General features: G+C 37.5%; 1 protein-coding gene across 2 annotated transcripts in view; it reads right to left on the bottom strand.

The window, feature by feature from the left end:
• The window catches only part of SEC22A (SEC22 homolog A, vesicle trafficking protein), a 66,610-nt gene that overhangs the window by 26,897 nt on the left and 18,415 nt on the right, over positions 1-21,298 (bottom strand). For both annotated transcript variants that reach the window (XM_046659324.1, XM_046659325.1), the window contains exon 4: positions 20,669-20,863. In XM_046659324.1, the coding sequence (XP_046515280.1) occupies positions 20,669-20,863 (195 nt within the window). The remainder of the gene's footprint in view (positions 1-20,668; positions 20,864-21,298) is intronic.

Raw genomic sequence — 21,298 nt, 5'->3', positions numbered from 1 at the left:
ATTTTAATGTATTATGTTACATATGCTTTTTATCTCAGTAAAACAGATTTTAGATCCATTGTTATCCACAAATGCTTACTTCACACTTCAATTTGGCAGCATGATAGGCACTATTAGGTATAGAGTGGACTTGGAACAACAACAAACTAGGAAAATAACAATAATTTTGCTGACCAAAGCAACATCACCTAGTCGGTTTTTGTTTTGGTTTTTGCTACTGTCTTCTGCTACAATGCCTTTTCTTTAATTAGTCTCCTTGAGCCCAATATAGGCATTTTTGTGACAAAATTAAATTTTCCCCAAAATGTACCACCAATTAATGGAGAGCTTACAAAAAGTTCCTAAGGAGAAGGAGCAAATCCCTCAGAATCAAATGACTATTGGTTATAGGGAATAAATATATTTATCAAGCAAATACTTTTTGGCATGATGCTGTGTAAGATGATACGCTTTAGAAGATACAAAAAATGTTACACAATCTGCTTTCAAGGCACTTCTAGTCTTTTAAAGATAAATGGACAGACAGATCAACATATGAAGGTAATAAGCATTCTAAACTAAAGAGCTAAGGAATTCTGAAGAGGAAAGATAACTAGGGGGAAGGTGGTGACACAGGAGCAGTAAGAGAACCAGGGAAGCTCTTTAAAGATGGATAAAATTTAGACAGATACAAATGGGAAGAACTGCATGCCATGCAGAGAAAAGAGCACGAGTGTAGAGACAGAAATGAGAGAAGCAAATACTAACAGCATCAACAAGAATTACTACTACCACCTCTACTCCTCCCACTAATCAAGGCTGCTCTCAATGTGCCCGGCAATGTTCAGGCACCAAGTGCTGTACAGACACGTTCTTACTTTATCCTTCCAAGAACCCAACGCAGTAGGCACTATAATAATCCCAGTTTTTCCAACAGGAAACTAAGGTTTAAGGAGATTAAGTAATTTGCCCAAAGTAAGTAAATGAACTGGGAGCTAAATCCAGGCAGCCTGACTCTAGAACTCACGCTCTTAACAACTTTGCTATTGCACACTGGTAGTGGTTTTGGTCAGCTCAAACGATGTTTATGAAGAGTAGGAAGAAATAAGGTCAAAAAGACAGATTGAAGCAAATTAATCATCTGAAACAGTGGCTAAAAATTAAAGGCAAATTAGGCAATGGGGAAACACTGAAGAGCAAGAGACTGATACGATTAAAGCTATGCTTAAATAATATTAATCTATTAATGTATTGTAAAGAGATTAAAAGTAGGGAGAGAGAAAATATTTTCTCAGTGCTTTCTCATTAGGCACACATTGTCCCATTTATCCTTCAAAATGGGGTATTTCACGAGGTAGGAATGACTAACTTCTGTGTCTGAATTCTCTCATCTGTAAAGCGAGTTCAAATAATTTCCTATGAATCAGACAGTCAGTGCCATGTTCACAATTATCACTTGGGTCTATCTGACTGCAAAACCCATGCTCTTTCTATAATTCTATATTAGGGAGTTCAGGAGGGAGTCACTGTAAAAGACTGACTGAAATGAGGCCTGAATTTGGACAGTGACAGGAGAAATGGAGAAGATAGAGGTGAGAGATATTACAGAAGCTAAAACTGTTAGACTTGGCAACTAATTAGATATGGGAAACAAAAAGGAAAAAAGATCAAAGAAAATGCCAAGGTTTTAAGTGTAAGTGATTGCAAAGATAAGGGTTCTGTCAACAGACCCCCTGGAAGAATCTCAGGTTTGACTGAAAATTGGGACATTTTAAAATATCAAACTCGAGGTGATCGTGAGGTATGTTTAACAAGCAACCAAAGAATGGAAGAGCAGTAGAGCTGAAGAAACAGATGAGGTCTACATCTGAAGAAGTGTTAAAGAGATCACCAAGGAAAGAAGTGGGCCAAGGGCGAACTCTTGGTAAACACTACCTTTACAGGGGAAAGAGGAATCAGGGAAGATAGATGTAGGAGAACCAAAAGAGGAAAACCACAGAAGTCTAGGAAGGAGAGACCATCAAGAAGAAAGACACGGCTAACAGTGCCTGTCAACAGGCCAAAGACAAACTGAACTGAAAAAGAAAGAGTATTAGATTTAGTGACTAGAAGACGGTTGTTGACTCTTTCGAAAACAGTTTCAGAAGAGTGGTTGAAGGCAAAATTCAGACTGCAAGAGGTTAAATAAGTGGTGATGGAATATCAGCATTATTCACAATAGCCAAGACATGGAAGCAACCCAAGTACCCATTAACAGATGAATGGATAAGGAAGATGGAAAATATGTAATATACAACGGACTACTACTCAGGAATGAAAAAAGATGAAATCTCATGACTCACGAAAACATGGATGAACCTTGAGGGTATTATGCTAAGCAAAATAAGTCAGACAGAGAAAGCCAAATACCATATGATTTCACTCATATATGGAAGATAAAAAAACAAAAATAGGGGCCAGCCCCATGGCCAAGTGGTTAAGTTCGAGTGCTCTGCTGTGGCAGGCCAGGGTTTCATGGGTTCAGATCCTGGGCATGGACATGGCACCGCTTGTCAGGCCACGTTGAGGCAGTGTCCCATATGCAACTAGAAGGACCCACAACTAAAAAATATATATATACAACTATGTACTGGGGAAATGTGGGGAGAAAATGCAGGAGAGGAAAAAAAAGAAGATTGGCAATGGTTGTTAGCTCAGGTGCCAATTTTTTAAGAAAATGAAAATAAAAATAAACAAAAATAACACATAGACACAGAATAGACTGGTGGTTACAAAGTGGGAGGGGGGACAGTGAAAGGGGTAAAAGGGCACATTTGTATGGTGACGGACGGTAATTAGACTTTTGGTAATGAACACGGTGCAATCTATATAGAAGTTGAAATATAATCATGTACATCTGAAATTTCTATAATGTTATAAACCAATGTGACCTCAATAAATAAATTTTTTAAAAATGCACCTAACCTTTGACTTAGCAATTCCATTCCTAATATTTACTCAAGAGAAATGAAAACTTATGCCAACAAAAGATGAATGTTTGTAGTAGCTTTATTTACGATAACCAAAAACTGGAAACAAGCTAATGTCCATCAGCAAGAGAATGAATAAACAAATCGTGGTATGTTCATAAAATGACTACTACTCAGCAATAAAAAAGAACAAACTATGGAGACATGCAACAAAAACGTATGATATTGTACTAAGCAAAAGAAGCTCAACACAAGAGTCACACTATATAATCTTGCTACATAAAGTTCTAGAACTAATTTAAAGTGAAAAAATCAGAAACTGGTTGTCTGGAGGAGGGCAGAGATTGACTGGGAAGAGACATAAAAGAACCTTCTGGGGAGATGGAAATGTTCTATATTGTAATGGAGTATGTATTTTTTTTATTGAGTTATTGATAGGTTACAATCTTGTGAAATTTCAATTGTACATTAATGTTTGTCAGTCATGTTGTAGGTGCACCACTTCACCCTTTGTGCCCACCCCCCACCCCACCTTTCCCCTGGTATCCACTAAACTGTTCTTAGTCCATAATTTTAAATTCCTCATATGAGTGGAGTCATACACAGATTATCTTTCTCTCGCTGGCTTATTTCACTTAACATAATTCTCTCAAGGTCCATCCATGTTATTGCAAATGGAATGATTTTGTTCTGTTTTGCAGCTGAGTAGTATTCCATTGTATATATGTACCACATCTTCTTTATCCATTTGTCTGTTGCTGGACACTTAGGTTGCTTCCATGTCTTGGCTATTGTAAACAGTGCTGCAATAAACATTGGGCTGCATAGGACTTTTGGGATTGCTGACTTCAAGCTCTTTGGATAAATACCCAGTAGTGGGATGGCTGGATCGTATGGTAGTTCTATTTTTAATTTTTTGAGGAATCTCCATACTGTTTTCCATAGTGGCTGCACCAGTTTGCATTCCCACCAGCAGTGTATGAGGGTTCCTTTTTCTCCGCAACCTCTCCAACATTTGTTGCTATTAGTTTTAGATATTTTTGTCATTCTAACGGGTGTAAGGTGATATCTCAGTGTAGTTTTGATTTGCATTTCCCTGATGATCAGCGATGATGAGCATCTTTTCATGTGCCTATTGGCCATCAGTATATCTTCTTTGGAGAAATGTCTGTTAATGTCTCCAGCCCATTTTTTGATTGGGTTGTTTGATGTTTTGTTGTTGAGTTGCGAGAGTTCTTTATATATTATGGATATTAAGCCTTTGTCATATATATGACTTGCAAATATTTTTTCCCAGTTAGTGGGTTGTTTTTTTGTTTCAATCCTGTTTTCATTTGCCTTGAAGAAGCTCTTTAATCTGATGAAGTCCCATTTGTTTATTCTTTCTATTGTTTCCCTTCTCTGAGAAGGCACGGAGTCCGAAAAGATCCTTTTAATACTGATGTCAAAGAGTGTACTGCCTACGTTTTCTTCCAGAAGCCTTATGGTTTCAGGTCTCACCTTTAGGTCTTTAATCCATTTTGAGTTTATTTTGGTGAATGGTGAAAAAGAATGGTCAATTTTCATTCTTTTACATGTGGCTGTCCAGTTTTCCCAGCACCATTTGTTGAAAAGACTTTCTTTTCTCCATTGTATGCCCTCAGCTCCTTTGTCAAAGATAAGCTGTCCGTAGATGTGTGGTTTTATTTCTGGGCTTTCAATTCTGTTCCATTGATCTGTGCACCTGTTTTTGTACCAGTACCATGCTGTTTTGATTACTGTAGCTTTGTAGTATGTTTTGAAGTCAGGGATTGTGATGCCTCCCGTTTTGTTCTTTTTTCTCAGGATTGCTTTAGAAATTCGGGGTCTTTTGTTGCCCCATATGAATTTTAGGATTCTTTGTTCTAATTCTGTAAAGAATGTCATTGGGATTCTGATTGGGATGGCGTTGAATCTGTAGATTGCTTTAGGTAGAACGGACATTTTAACTATGTTTATTCTTCCAATCCATGTACATGGAATGTTTTTCCACCTCCTTATTTCGTCATCCAATTCTCTCAGAAAGGCCTTGTAATTTTCATTATATAGGTCCTTCACTTCCTCAGTTAAGTTTACCCCAAGGTATTTTATTCTTTTTGTTGCAATTGTGAATGGTATTGTATTCTTGAGTTCTTTTTCTGTTGGTTCATTACTGGAGTATAGAAATGCTACTGATTTATGCAAATTGATTTTATACCCTGCAACTTTGCTGTAGTTGTTGATTACTTCTAACAGTTTTCCAATGGATTCTTTGGGGTTTTCTATATATAAGATCATGTCGTCTGCAAACAGCGAGAGTTTCACTTCTTCCCTCCCTATTTGGATTCCTTTTATTCCTTTTTCTTGCCTGATTGCTTTGGCCAGGACCTCCAGTACTATGTTAAATAAGAGTGGTGAAAGAGGGCATCCTTGTCTCGTTCCTGTTTTCAGGGGGATGGGGTTCAGTTTTTGCCCATTGAGTATGATGTTGGCTATGGGCTTGTCGTATATGGCCTTTATTATGCTGAGGTAGTTTCCTTCTATGCCCATTTTGTTCAGAGTTTTTATCACAAATGGCTGTTGGATCTTGTCAAATGCCTTCTCTGCATCTATTGAGATGATCATGTGGTTTTTATTCCTCAGTTTGTTGATGCGGTGTATCACGTTGATTGATTTGCGGATGTTGAACCATCCCTGTGTCCCTGGTATGAATCCCACCTGATCATGATATATGATTCTTTTGATGAATTGCTGAATTCTGGTTGCCAAAATTTTGTTTAGAATTTTTGCATCTATGTTCATCAGTGATATTGGCCTGTAGTTCTCTTTTTTCATGGTGTCCTTGTCAGGTTTTGCTATCAGCGTGATGTTGGCCTCATAGAATGTGTTAGGAAGTGTTCCATCTTCCCTAATTTTTTGGAATAGCTTGAAAAGGATAGGTATTAAATCCTCTCTGAAAGTTTGGTAGAATTCCCCAGGAAAGCCATCTGGTCCTGGGGTTTTATTCTTTGGGATGTTTTCGATTGCTGTTTCAATCTCTTTCCTTGTGATTGGTCTGTTCAAATTGTCTACCTCTTCTTGAGTGAGCTTTGGGAGACTGTAGGAGTCCAAGAATTTATCCATTTCCTCTAGGTTATCCATTCTGTTGGCATATAGTTTTTTGTAGTATTCTCTTATAATCTGTTGTATTTCTGCAGAGTCTGTTATTATTTCTCCTCGCTCATTTCTGATTTTGTTTATTTGAGCTTTCTCCCTTTATTTCTTTGTAAGTCTGGCTAGTGGTTTGTCAATTTTATTTATCTTCTCAAAAAACCAGCTCTTTGTCTCATTGATCCTTCCTACTGCCTTTTTCGTTTCAATAGTATTTATTTATGCTCTGATTTTTATTACTTCTCTCCTTCTGCTGACTTTGGGCTTCATTTGTTCTTTTTTCTCTAGTTCAGTTAGGTGTGCTTTAAGGTTGCTTATTTGGGATTTTTCTTGTTTGTTAAGATGTGCCTGCATTGCGATGAATTTTCCTCTTAATACAGCTTTTGCTGTATCCCATATGAGTTGGTACGGCATGCTATCATTTTCATTTGTTTCCAGGTATTTTTTTATTTCTTCTTTAATTTCTTCAATGATCCATTGCTTGTTCAGTAGTGTGTTCTTTAGTCTCCACATCTTTGTGCCTTTCTCAGCTTTTTTCTTGTAATTAATTTCTAGCCTTATAGCACTATGATCTGAGAAGATGCTTGTTATTATTTCAATTTTTTTTTAATTTGTAGAGGCTTGCCTTGTTTCCCAACATATGGTCTATCCTAGAGAATGTTCCATGTGCACTTGAGAAGAATGTGTATTCAGCTCTTTCAGGGTGGAGTGATCTATATATGTCTATTAAGTCCAATTGTTTTAGTTTTTCATTTAGCTCCACTATTTTCTTGTTGGTTTTCTGTCTGGATGATCTGTCTATTGATGTGAGTGGGGTGTTGAGGTCCCCTACTATTATTGTGTTGTTTTTAACATCTTCCTTCAGGTCTGTTAATAGTTGCTTTATGAATCTTGGTGCTCCTGTGTTGGGTGCATAGATATTTATAAGCGTTATTTCTTCTTGATGAAGTGCCCCTTTGATCATTATATATTGTCCCTCTGTGTCTCGCTTTACCTGTCTTATTTTGAAATCCACTTGGTCTGATATGAGACTTGCAACACCTGCCTTTTTTTCCTTGCTATTTGCTTGAAGTATTGTCCTCCACCCCTTCACCCTGAGTCTGTGTTTGTCCTTGGGGCTGAGGTGTGTTTCTTTAAGGCAACAAATTGTTGGATCTTGTTCTTTAATCCATTTTGCCACTCTGTGTCTTTTTATTGGAGAGTTCAATCCTTTCACATTGAGAGTGATTATTGATGCATGTGGACTTAATGCTGTTAATCTGTCGCTCATTATCTTCTTTTCCTGTGTTTCTTTTCCTGTGTGCTTTAGACTACCCATTTAATACTGCAATTTCTTATGCTGGGTTTCTTAGATTTTTCCTTATTTATGATTTGTGACTCTGTTCTGTACTTTATTTTAGTGTCTACCTTGAAGTTTGTGTTTAGAATCTCGAGTATAATATAGTGTATTCTCTGGTGGTCTCTTACCTACTTGACCAATACTGATTTAGACCCTTTGCTCTTCCCCTCCTAAATAATTATTTTCAGTTTTTATTCCAACTCGTCTTATTCATTTGTAGTTAGAGTGCTAAGATCGTTCTTGTTTTGGTAGTTTCCTTACCTTTACCCTAACGCTATAACTGAATATTTGCTATCCTGTTCTGGTTCTATCCATCGGTCTCCCTAGTCTGTGGATTGTGTCCCCTTTCTCCCTTTTTTCTTTTTTCACGTATGAGAGCCTTCTTGAGGATTTCTTGTAATTGAGGGCTTTTAGTTACAAATTCCCTTAACTTTTGTTTGTCTGGAAAAGATTTAATTTCTCCCTCATATCTGAAGGAAATTCTTGCTGGATAGAGTATTCTTGGCTGAAGGTTTTTCTCCTTTAAAGCTTTGAATATATCACTCCATTCTCTCCTAGCTTGTAGGGTTTCTGTAGAGGAATCCACTGACAGTCTGATAGGGGCTCCTTTATAGGTTATTCTCTTTTTTTTCCTTACTTCCCTGAGTATTCTCTCCTTATCATTCCTATTTGCCAACTTTACTACTATGTGCCTTGGGGTAGCTCTTTTTACATTGACAAATCTAGGAGATCTAAAACCCTCCTCTACACACATTTCTCCGTTGATCCCTAGATTTGGGAAGTTCTCTTCAATAATTTCGTTAAGCACACTTTCTGCTCCATTTTCCTTTTCCATATTCTCGGGAATTCCTATGATCCTTATGTGCTTACTCCTCATTGAATCCACTATCTCTCGGAGATTTTCCTCATTTTTTTAAATTTTTAGTTCTCTTTCTTCCTCTCTCTGGCGCCATTCAGCCTGTCTGTCTTCGATTATGCTAATTTTCTCCTCTAAGTTGTCTACACGGGCATTCAGGGAATCCATATTCTGTTTTATCTGGTCCATTGTGTTTTTCATCTCAAGTAATTCTGTTTGATTCTTCTTTATGATTTCAATCTCTTTTGTGAAGTAACTCCAGAACTCAGCTTGTTTCTCTTTCTCTCTACCTCATTGAGTTTTTTGATTATAGCTGCTCTGAATTCATTATCACTTAGTTTACCTAATTCCAAGTCCTCAGGACTTAATTCTGTGTTTTTATTGTTTTCCTTCTGGTCTGGGGCTTTTATAAATTGCTGGATGGTAGAGGAGCAGTTTTTTCTCATGGTGGTAGAATTCAGTTGCAGTTACAGCCTGTCGCCACTAGATGGGGGTCGAGAGCAGCGTGTTAGCTCTCCGCCTTGGGGCAAGATGGCTGCGCCCACTGGCTTTGCCAGGGGGGAGGGGCTGTTACTCACACGCGCTGGTCTGGGTTCAGATCAGTTCTGTTCTCTGGTCTCCCAAGGCCCTTGATTTATGGGGTCCCCGCGGATGGAAGCTTTCCCCCCGTCAGCGGGTCTCCACTGAATCAGCGGCAGGAGTCCCGGATGATCCCCCGGTCGCGTGGCCCCTCCCCTGCTCCCTCCCCACCCGTGCCGCAGCGATCGCAGACTCTAGGGGAGGGAGCAATGTTCTCTCCTACCGTTCCAGCGCCTCCGAAGGTGTAAGCAAAGTTTATGATCTCCGCCTTCTTGGTATTGTAGGTCTCTAACGAGCTGGCATTATTTTTGTTCTCTGAAATTCAGTTCTTCCAATCTTTTGTTGTATTTTGGAGGGGAGAGAATCCCAGGTCAGCTCACCCTGCCATTTTGCTCCGCCCCCTCTCCTGTAATGGAGTATGTATTAATGTTTTTTTATTCTGCATTTTTGATGTTTTGACATCTGGGGGGTCTTGCTGACCCTAGAGGACTACCTCCCCCAGGGCTATCTAGTTCCTAAAGACAGCAAACAGCTTGCTTGCAAGACTTCCTTTTTTAAGCAAACCCCAACCCAGATCTCACGCTCCTATCTATCTCCTCTAAGGAGCTCTCACACTCAGGGCCACTATTCCCCTGCTCAAATCATCCCAGGGTCAAGTATCAAACAACTCATGGCTATGTCCTGGAGCCTGCTAAAAGTATTCAAACCAGCCAATCCTAAACCTGCTTACCCTGCCTGTCCAGTTCCTTCCTGGGGAAATCACAATAAAGGCTCTTGTCTGCATTTTCCTCCCACTCCCTGCCTCCTGACTGACACTGGTGCTTCCCCATGTGGCCCCTGGTGGCATATGCGCTCCCTTCTCTTGGGATCTGTGAGCATAGCAAACTATCTTTTCAACAGCAGTCATCTCCTGATCTGTTGGCCTTGTCATACCTGAATAATAATAAAATCTATGTTTTAAAAGAGTGTGGTTTACGTAAACGTATTCATTTGTTGAAACCATATAGCAAAGATTTGTGCATTTCAACATGCGCAAATTTCTTTTTGAAAAGAATGAACCATAGACATAAAATATCAAGTGGATGAGAAGGGAGTGGTGGAGGTATAGATGAAACAAGAATGGCAAAATGTTGACAAACTTATTATAGTTGGGTGATGGGTACATAAGGGTTGTTACACTATTTTGTTTACTTTGCATATGTTTAGAATTCTCCATAATAAAATGTCTAAAAAAGAAAACAAAAAAAGTAAAAGTAGGACATAGTATTTAACATATTGACCTCATGATGGACAGCATAACATTTGTAGATTTCAGAAAATAATATGGCAAAGAAAACATTCATGCCAGATTGCAGAGAGAGAAAGCAAAAGGTTAGAAGGAGAAGAAAATCAAGAAATACAAGAAACAGAAATCAAAAGTAAGATATTGCAATGGAGAAAAAGGCCTGAAATAGAATGTTTATCAAATAACTATTAACCAGATTCCAAAATAAAGTAAATAATTTTATTTATTTAAAAAAAACAAAACAGGAAAAAAATTTTTTATAGACTACAGAAATATGCAGGCTTGGTCTCGATTAAAAGCAAATTTAAAGTTAATATTAAAATAAGTTCTAGTTGTGAATTATTTTAAAAACTTCTCTTTCTTAAAACTTTTCTTTCTCTCTTTCTTGAAACAATAACAAATCCCTGGTTCTCCCCATTTTCTAAGTGTCTGCTGTTTGGTGATATGGAATACCACCGCAGTCTACAGGTCAGAGTGGGGACTTATGGAAGGCAAGTAATACATGGAGTTTCTAACAGAGTCTGCCTCCTAGTAGGTCAAGTTGGACCCCTACCCCAAATTAAGATTATTCTCCTAGATCTTGAGTGTGTATATTAGGGGACAGATATTCTCAGCAACATTGACTGCCAGATCTATACAATTAGAACTACAAGAGAAGGAAAGGCCAATAGAAGTCTTGGAGCTCCCCCAACTGAAATATCATCAAAATGTTAATCCCTAGGGTAACTGCAGAGATCAGAACCACCACCCAAGGCTTAAACGACGCATGGATGGTGATTCCTATTACATGCCCACTTAACTCTCCAGTTTAAGTCTCCAAAATGGGTGCCTCTTGGAGGATGACAATAGATTACTGTAGGTTTCAACTTCGCATGCTTTTCCAGATGCGGTCTCCTTATGGAACAAATCAATTCATTCCCTGACATGTAGGTACCAATTTGCTAACACTTTTTTCTATATCCTAATAAACAGAAAAAATCAGAAGCACTTTGCTTTTACCTGATAGAGACATCATTACATTTACCATACTGCCACTAGGTTATATCAACTCTGCAGCAGAGATTAGTCTATAGCAGGGGTTGGCAAACTATGACTCATAGGCCAAATCCGGCCCATCACTATTTTTGCAAATAAAGTTTTACTGCAACATGGCCTCGCCTATTCTTTTACATATTGTCTATGGTTGTTTTCATGCTACACCAGCAGAAATGAGTAGTTCCAACAGAAACCATATGGCCTGTAAAACCTAAATATTTACTATCTGGCCCTTTACAGGAAAAGTTTGCTGACTCTTGGCCTACAAGGACCTAATATCTTCACACTCCAGAGAACACTATATTGATCCACTTTATTGATGACCTCATGCTGACAGGACCTGAAGAAAAGATAGTATATGCCTTAGGTTAGATGTCTTGGGATGATACATGTATGCCAGAGAGTGGAAAATAATTACAAAATTATAGGAACCTACCACCTCAGTCAAGTTTATGGTGGTTAAATGTCTAGACTATGTTGAGAGTAAAGATCAAGTTGATGCACATTTCAAGCCATACCACTAAGAAAAGATACACTGCTTAGTATGCCTTTCCTTTCTAGACCTCAAAAGCAGCATTGCTAGATTTGAGTATGCTGCTCCAACATACACACAATTTGAAGCTTATGAGACTATTTCTTCTAGGAAAGATATTTGTTTGCTTCTGCCAGGATCTTTGCAGCACAGCACTGTAGAATCAGCTCAATTCAATTTTAGAAGCCAATGATTCAAAACTAAGCTGCAGTCCCAGTGAAAGCCTGTCTGCTTCGGATTTCTATCTGCCCATATTCCTAGAATGCAGACACTGAAGGTCCTGACCCAAAGCTGAGGGGTTGCTCATGAGGTTCGCTACTTTGGTGGGCCCTGCTCTCTAATCCTTGTCTCCCTAGGGCTGTCACCTGTTCCCTCCAGAATTGGGAAAAGCCCAAAGGGAAAGAGTAGCTCCAAACATTGGGCTCATCTCCCCGGGCCTCCATCCTCCTCTGTTTCCTGGTAATTCTTAATACTCTTGTTGGATCTTCAAAGACTTCAGGAAGATTACATTTTAGGTTAAATACCATATTATATTAGATCTATATATTCTCTAGAAAATATACATTCCCTCCAGCTTTTCTACTTAGTTAGACTAGTGGTCTGGATTACCTACTCCATCACTATTGGAAGTGGAAGTCTTCAAAGTAAAAACCCTCTTGATTTATTACTAATTTTACAAATTGAAATATAATCCACATACTTTTAAAGTGTACAACTCAGAAGTTTTTATCTTCACAGGGTTGTGCAACCATCATCATTATCTAATTCTACAACATTTGCATCACCCCAAAAAGAAACCTCATCACCAATAGTCACAGTCACTGCTTATTTCCCTCTAATCCCTCCAACTCCTGTCAACCACTAATCTACTTTCTATCTCTACGGATTTGCCTATTCTGGACATTTGAACAAACGAAATTATAAATACATGGCCTTTTGTATCTGGCTTCTTTCACTTAGCATAATGTTTTAAGGTTCTTCCATGTTGTACTATGTATCAATACTTCATTCCTTTTTTATTGCTTAACAATATTCCATTGCACGGATATACCATTTTCATGTATTCGTTCATCAGTTAAGGATCATCTGGATTACTGCCACTTCTTAGCTGTTATGAACAATGCCACTATGAACATTTCTGGACACATTTTTGTTTAAACATACGTTGTCAATTCTCTGAGGTATGTACCTACGAGTAAGATTGCTGAGTCATATGGTAACTCTATGCTTACCTTTTCAGAAAATCTTCCAAACTTTTGTCCAAAGCAGCTGCACCATTTTACAGCCCACCAGCAATACATGAGGGTTTCAGTTTCTCTACATCCTCACTAACACTTGCTTTTGTCTGTATTTTTCATTATAGCCATCTTAGTGGGTGTGAAGTGGCATTTCCTTATAATCTTGCTTTTCATTTAGCTAATGAATAAGAATGTTGAGAATCTTTTTATGTGCTAATAAGCCAGCTGCACATTTTCTTTGTAGAAACGCCTATTCAAATCCTTTTCCCATTTTTAAATTGGATTACTGTCTTTTATTTTTGAGTTGTGCTACTTATATATTCTGGATACAAATCTGTTAGAAGATAAATGATTTGCAAAAAATTTTCCCATGTCTATGCATTGTCTTTCAAATTTTTTGACAGTGGTTTTTTGGGGGGTTTTTGGTGAGGAAGATTGGCCCTGAGCTAACATCAGTGCCCATCTTCCTCTATTTGTATATGGGATGCCACCACAGCAGGCTTGATGAGCAGTCCATAGGTCTGCGTCCAGGATCCAAACCTGCGAACCCCAGGCCACTGAAGCAGAGCACATGAAGTTAACCACTATGCCACCAGGCTGGCCCTGACAGTGTCTTTTAAGAATAAAAGTTTTTAGGGGCCGGCTCCATGGCCAAGTGGTTAAGTTTGCACGCTCCGCTGCAGTGGCCCAGGGTTCGGATCCTGGGCGCAGACATGGCACCGCTCGTCAGGCCACGTTGAGGCGGCGTCCCACATCCCACAACTCGAAGGACCTGCAACTAAGATATACAACTGTGTACCAGGGGGGTTTGGGAAATAAAGCAGAAAAAAAAAAAAGAATAAAATTTTTTAATTTTAATGAAGTCCACTTTACCTTTTTTTTTTTTTTTTGAGGAAGATTAGCCCTGAGCTAACATCTGCTGCCAATCCTTCTCTTTTTGCTGAGGAAGACTGGCCCTAAGCTAACATCTGTGCCCATCTTCCTCTACTTTATATGTGGGATGCCTGTCACAGCATGGCTTGACAAGCGGTGCACAGGTCCACACCCAGGATCTGAACTGGCAAACCCTCAGCCACCAAAGCAGAACATGTGAACTTAACCACTGCACCACCAGGCCAGCCCCTATCTTATCTATTTTTTTCTTTTTTCACTGTGCTTTTGGTGTCAAATCTAAAAACCTTTGCTTGAACAAAGTTACAAAGATTTACACTTACGTTTTCTTCTAAGAGCTTTACAGTGTTAGCTGTTAAATTTAGATCTTTGATCTACTTTTAGTTTTTACATATTTTGTAAGATATAGGTCCAACTTCTTCTTCTTTTTTTTTTTTTTTGCTGAGGAAGATTAGCCCTGAGCTAACATCTGTTGCCAATCTTCTTCTTTTTTTGCTTGAGGCAGATTAGCCCTAAACTAACATTTGTGCCAATCTTCCTCCACCTTATATGTGGGCTGCTGCCACAGCATGACTGATGAATGTGTAGGCCCATGCCTGGGATCTGAACTTGCGAACCCAGGCTGCCTAAGCAGAGTATGCCGAACTTAGCCACTAGGCCACAGGGCCAGCCCCCAACTTCATTCTTTTGCTTGTTGATATCCACTTGTCCCAGTATCATTTGTTGACAAGACTATTCTTTCACCATTGTCTTGGCATCCTTGTTAAAAATGAGTTGACCACAATGTAAGGGTTTATTTCTGTATTCTCAATTATTCCACTGATCTATATGTCTATCCTTGAACTAGAACTACAGAGTCTTGATTATGATTACCTAGCTTGGTAGTAAGTTTGGAAGTGTGAATCCTCCAACTTTGTTCTTTCTCAAGTTTATTTTGGCTATTCTTGGTCCCTTGCATTTCCATATGAATTTCAGGACCAGCTTGTCAATCTCTGGAAACAAAGACAGCTGGAATTTTCATAGAGATTGCATTGAATCCGTATAGTCATTTGAGGAGTATAGCCATCTTAACAATATTGTCTTCTAGTCCATGAACATGGGACTACTTTCTATTAATTTACATCTTTAATTTCCGTCTATGTTTTATAGTTTGCAGTGCATGGGATTTTTTCTTCCCTTCTTTTTAATTGCAAACAACACAAAGTATAATCTTTCCTGTTTTGGCCAGCAGTTGCTAGGATTTTCTTAATTTTCAGACTGTTCACTACTGGAGTACAAAACAGCTGATTTATGTATATTAATCTTGTATTCTACAACTCTGTTAAACTCATTCATTAGTTCTAATAGTTTTTAGTATTTTTCTTAGGATTTTCTATACACAAAATCATGTCATATGTGAACAGTTATTTTATTTCTTCCTTTGCAATCTGAATGCCCTTTTTTCTTTTCCTTGCTTAACTGCCCTATGCCATGTCCAGTACAATGTTGAACAGAAGCAGCAAGAACAGACATCCTTATCTTGTTCCTGATCTTAGGGGAAAGCATCCAGGCTTTCACCATTAAGTATGATGTTAGCTGTAGTTTTTCTGTAGATGCTTTTTATCAGGTTGAGGAAACTCCTTTCTATTTCTAGTTTGTTGAGTGCTCTTATCATGAAAGGCTGTTGGATTTTGTCAACTGCTTTTTCTTCATCTATTGAGGTGGTTTTAAATTTTTATTCTATTGATATTGCCTATTACATTAATTGATATTCAGATATTAAACCAACCTTGCATTCCTGGAATGAATCCCAATTGGTCATGGTGTATAATTATTTTTACATGTGGCTGGATTTGGCTTGCTAGCATTTTGTTGAGGCTTTTAGTGTCCATACTCATAAGAGATGTTGGTTTGTCATTTTCTTTTCTTGTGATGTCTTTATCTGGTTTTGCTATCAGGATAACACTGGCCTCAGAGAATGAGTTGAGAAGTGTTCCCTCTCTTCTATTTTTGGAACAGTTTGTACAGAACTGGCTAATTCTTTAACGTTTGATAAAATTCACCAGTGAAGCCATTTGGGCCTGGGATTTTCTTTGTGAGCTTTTTTTTAAATTACTAATTCAGTCTCTACACTTGTTATAGATCTATTCAGATTATCTATTTTTTTTCTTGAGTCAGTTTCAGTAGTTTGTGTCTTTCTAGGAATTTATCCATTTCACCAAAGTTGTCTAATTCACTGACACACAATTGTCCATAGTATTACTTTAGAATCTTTTTTATTCTGTAAGGTCAGTAAAAATGTCCCCTCTTTCACTTCCGATTCTAGTAATTCCTCTTTGTTTCTTGGTCAGTCTAGCTGAAGTCTTGTCAATTCTGTTAATTTGTTTAGCTTGAACTATTTTTCTCTCATGGTTTTCTATTTTATGTTTCATTTTCATTTATGTCTGCTCTAATGTTTATTATTTCCTTTCTTCTGCTTATTTAGGTTTAATGTGCTTTTCTTTTTACAGCATCTTTAGGTGGAGGAAAGTTAAGTTATTCATCTGAGATCTTTCTTCTTTCTAAATATAGGTATTTTTACCTATAAATTTTCCTCTAAGCACAGCTTTAGCTGCATCTCATAAGTTTTGATATATTGTGTCTTCATCTTCATTCATCTCAAAGTATAAATTCCCCTTTTGATTTTTTCTTTGACATTCATTATTTAGGACTGTACTGTTTAATTTCCACATATTTGTGAGTTTCCCAAATTTCTTCTTGTTATTAGTTTCTAATTTCATTTCCTTGTGGTTGTAGAACTTACTTTGTGTTATTTCTATTCTTTTAAACTTACAAAGTGGATTTTGTTTATGACTTAGCATAAGATCTATCTTGGACAATGTCCCATGTGCACTTTTCTGTTGTTGGATGGAGTGTTCTATAGATGTTTGTTAGATCTAGTTGGTTTATGGTGTTGTTCAAATTTTCTATTTCCTTGTTTATCTTCTGCTTAGGTCTATCCATTATTGCAAGTTAGGTATTTAAGTCTTCAACTATTACTGTTTAATTGTCTATTTCTTGCTTCATTTCTGGAAGGTTTTGCTTCATGTATTTCGGGGCTCTGTTGTTAAATGCGTATATTTTTACAATTGTTATACCTTAATGGATTGCCTCTTTTATTATTATAAATGTCCTTCTTTGTCTCTAATAGCAATTTTTGTCTTGAAGTCCATTTCATCTGATATCAGAATAGCCATTCCAGCTCTCTTGGTTGCTGTTTGCATTACATATCTTTTTATTCCTTTTACTCTCAATCTATTTGTATCTTCGGTGTTTTTTTTTTTTTAGTCCACTCTTACAATCTCTGACTTTTGACTGGAATGTTTCAACTATTCAGATTTTTTAAATCCATCCATATATAGTGTTATTATTGATATAGTGGATTTATATCTGCCATTTTATTTATTTCTATATGTCTCATGCCTTTTTTTGCTCTATTCCTCCTTTATTACTGTCATTTGCATTAAGTGAATATTTTATAGTGCAGCATTTTAATTTCTTTAAGATTTTCACTATTTTTTGAGTTTTTTGCTTAGTGGTTGCTCTAGGACTTACCAAATATATCTTATCAGAAACAGCTTCAGATTTATACGAACTTAATTCCAGTTAGCTACAGAAACATTGCTCCTATATGGCTCTATTCCCTGTCTCCCCTTTTTATGGCATTGTCGTTACACATACTACATTTACAAATGTTAGAAACCCAAAAATACATTGTTATAATTCTTACTTTACATAATTTCATGTCTTTTAAAGAAGCTAAGAGATGAAAGGACAGCAATTATATTTTTATAGCTTTTGTTGATATTAATTCGTATCATTTCTGGCTTTCCTCATTTGCTTCTGTGGATTCAAATTACCATCTGCAGTCACTTCCCCAGCCCAGTGCAGCTTTGCTCCCAACCACCTCCTGTGTGATATTATTAGAAAATATATTACATTTCTACATGTTATAGGCCCAACAGTACATTATTTTCTACAACTGCTTTTAAAATCAGTTCACAGAAAAGAGATGAAGAGAAATGCATTTTTTCTGTCTTTCACAATTACTTTTTACCATTGTTCTTTGATTTTTTTGGTGTGGATTCAAATTACTGTCTGGGTCACTTGCTTTCAACCTAAAGAACTTCCGTTAGTATTTCTTGTAAGGTGAGTCTTCCAGCAACAAATTCTCTCATTTTATGCTTATCTGCATATGTCTTTTTTTTTAAAAAAAGCAAAGCCTTTCTTTTTTTTCTCTCTATAGCCCCAGTACAGAGTTGTACGTCGTAGTTCTGATTCCTTCTAGTTCTTTTATGTGAGATACTACCACAGCATGGTTTGATAAGTAGTGTGTAGGTCTGCCCCCAGGATCCAAACTGGTGAAACCCAGGCCACTGAATCAGAGCATACAAACTTAACCACTATGCCATTGGGCTGGCCCCTGCATATGTCTTTATTTCACCTTCATTTTTGAAACACAGCATTGCTGGATGTAGGATTCTTTTTTTTTTTTTGAGAAAGATTAGCCCTGAACTAACGGCTGCCAATCCTCCTCTTTTTGCTGAGGAAGACTGGCCCTGAGCTCACATCCATGCCCATCTTCCTCTATTTTATACATGGGACGCCTACCACAGCATGGCTTGCCAAGCGGTACCATATCTGCACCCAGGATCCAAACCAGCGAACCCCAGGCCGCCAAAGTGGAGCATGCGCACTTAACCGCTGTGCCACCGGGCTGGCCCCTCGATATAGGATTCTTCATTGACCGTTTTTTTCCCTTGAGCATTTTGAACGTGCTATCCCACTGTCTTCTGTCCCCATTGTTCCTATCGAGAAGTCAGCTGTTAATCTTATTGGTGGTCCCTTGTAAGCGATGCGTTGTTTTTCTCTTGCTGCTTTTAAGACTTTTTTCCCATCTTTGTCTTTCAGCATTTTTAATATGTATTTTTGGATCTCTCATATGTATCCTATTTGGAGTTCATTGAGCTTACTGGAGGAGCAGATTAATGTTTTTGAGTAAACCTGGGAACTTTTCAGCCATTATTTCTTCAAATACTTTTTCTGTTCCTTTCTCTCTTCTCCTCCATTTCTCCCGTCATGTGTCTGTTGATATGTTTAATGGTATCCCACATTCTTTTGAGGTTCTGTTCATTTTTCTTCGTTCTTTTTTCTCTCTCTTCTCTGGACTGCATAATCTCTATTGATTTATCTTCAAATTTGCTAACTCTTTTTCCTGCTAATTCAAATATACTGTTGAGCACAACCAGTAAATTTTTCATTTCAGTTGTATTTTCCAAATCCAGAATTTCCATTTGGTTTTCTTTATAATTTCTATCTCTTTATTGATATTATCTATTTCATGTGACATCATCATCATACCTTTCTTACTTCTTTAATCATAGTTTCCTTTAGTTCTCTGAACATAATTATAATGTCTTTTTTGAAGTCTTTGTCTGTTAAATTTGACATCTGGTTACTCTCACAGGCAATTTCTATTGCCTGCTTTTATTCCCCTAGTATATGGATTATACTTTCCTTTTCCTCTGCATATCTTGTAATTTTTAGTTGGAAACTGGACATTTTAAATAACATACTGTAACAACTCTGGGTGCTGGTCCACCTCCCCTCCCCCAAGTCTTGTTATTTGATTTTTACTTGTTTCCTGACTGGCTGGATTATTTCAGTGACATCCGCTTCCTCCTTTCTCCCATAATTTGTATTAATGAAACCAAATCTAAAGTGTGGTATTCAGGCCTGAATACCTATGTGAAGAACACTAACAAACTAAAGCATACACAGAGGAAGCTTCCCAGATAGGCAGGGTTTCAAAATGCCATAGACAAGAAGGCTAAGGGAACTGAGGATATTTTATATAAAGCCAACCAGGCTGGGGCCAACCCGGTGGCACAGTGATTCAGTTCACACATTCCACTTCAGTGGCCCAGGGTTCACCAGTTCAGATCCTGGGTGCGGACCTATGCACCGCTTGGAAAGCCATGCTGTGGTAGGTGTCCCATATATTAAGTAGAGGAAGACGGGCATAGACGCGAGCTCAGGGCCAGTCTTGCTCAGCAAAATGAGGAGGATGGGTGATAGATGTTAGCTCTGGGCTAATCTTCCGGAAACAAAAAAGACTCAGAAAAAAAAAAAGTCAATCAGGCTAATAAGATAGAAAAGATACAGAGTTTCTGGCTTCAAAGTCTGAAATGCTATTCTGGTACAGTTAAAGAAGGGGAGGGTGAAGTCACAGAACTGAGACAAACAAGTAGGCATTACAGGAAACAGATTTTAACTCAAAATATAAAGAAGAACTTTATAAACAAGCAATTCAACAATGACATATGCTACCTTATAAAATAATGAGGTTTCTACTTTTAAGCAGAAGTTTTCAACCCGTCACAACTGTTGAGGATGGGATTCCTTGTTTGGGAGGAGAGCTGTGATTAGATGATCACATTTTCCATGACACTCAAGAATGTTGGCCTTGAATGTAGACATTCTGACATAATGCAAAACCCTTTACATGCCTATAAACATATTACAAACTATTATTCATTTCTAGAAAAATGTTTACAAAACAATGTTTCTTAAATGTTTCACTAGAAAGAGTTGCTCTGAGATCGCCATTTAAAAGATTTTCCTGATTAGTCACATATCTGGTACATTACTATATAAACACTGGGAGAAAGGATTGTTACTTTGAACTTTTTCCCTCATGTACTTCCTTTAAAATATTAGAATAAAGTAATTCACTTTCAAGAGTTCCTCAGTTCTTACAAAAGCTTTTTTTTAATGAAATAATTGAGATCAAAACTCACCAGAAGAAATCTTACCAGCACCTTTATAGTCAACAGAAAATGCAGATGTGACTCCATTGGCTGACCCCAGTTCACACATGGAAATTTGATAAGGTGGCCTCAGCTTGATTTCTGTCTGCATGTCAGACAGACTTATTTTTGTTGAAAGAGATCTGGGATTATTATATCGTTGCTTGGTCCTCTGAATGAAGTTATCTACATAAAATAAAATAAAACTTCCTTGCAGTCATTTGTTAATTAAATCATTTGAAAGTGTGATGTTTATGCACAGGAAATTTTTCAGATAAACAGTTTGTTATCCAAAACTGTTCCAAGTCATGGAATGTTCTAATATTATTTGTGTTTAATGCTTAATATATCATGGAGTCATCAGTTTTTCACTCTAGAAATTATACTCCAGAAATTCATAATTGTAAATATTTAACACTACATGACTGTGAAAATATTTCTATAACTATATCCATTTCAAGGAATTGCTTTGAACTTCTACAAAAAACAAAAACAGTTTTCTTTAACTTTAAACCAAAGTCTTAATTTTTATGGGGATTCATATCTCATAAAATATTAAGTCTGTCTTATTACCAGGTGCAATTACATAAGAACATACACTGTAAACTGCATGTTCTTATA

Source organism: Equus quagga, chromosome 4, assembly GCF_021613505.1.
Source record: "Equus quagga isolate Etosha38 chromosome 4, UCLA_HA_Equagga_1.0, whole genome shotgun sequence".
Classification (NCBI taxonomy): Eukaryota; Metazoa; Chordata; class Mammalia; order Perissodactyla; family Equidae; genus Equus; species Equus quagga.
The sequence above is the reverse complement of the archived record's forward strand: the minus strand, read 5'-3'. Positions and strand labels throughout refer to the sequence as shown.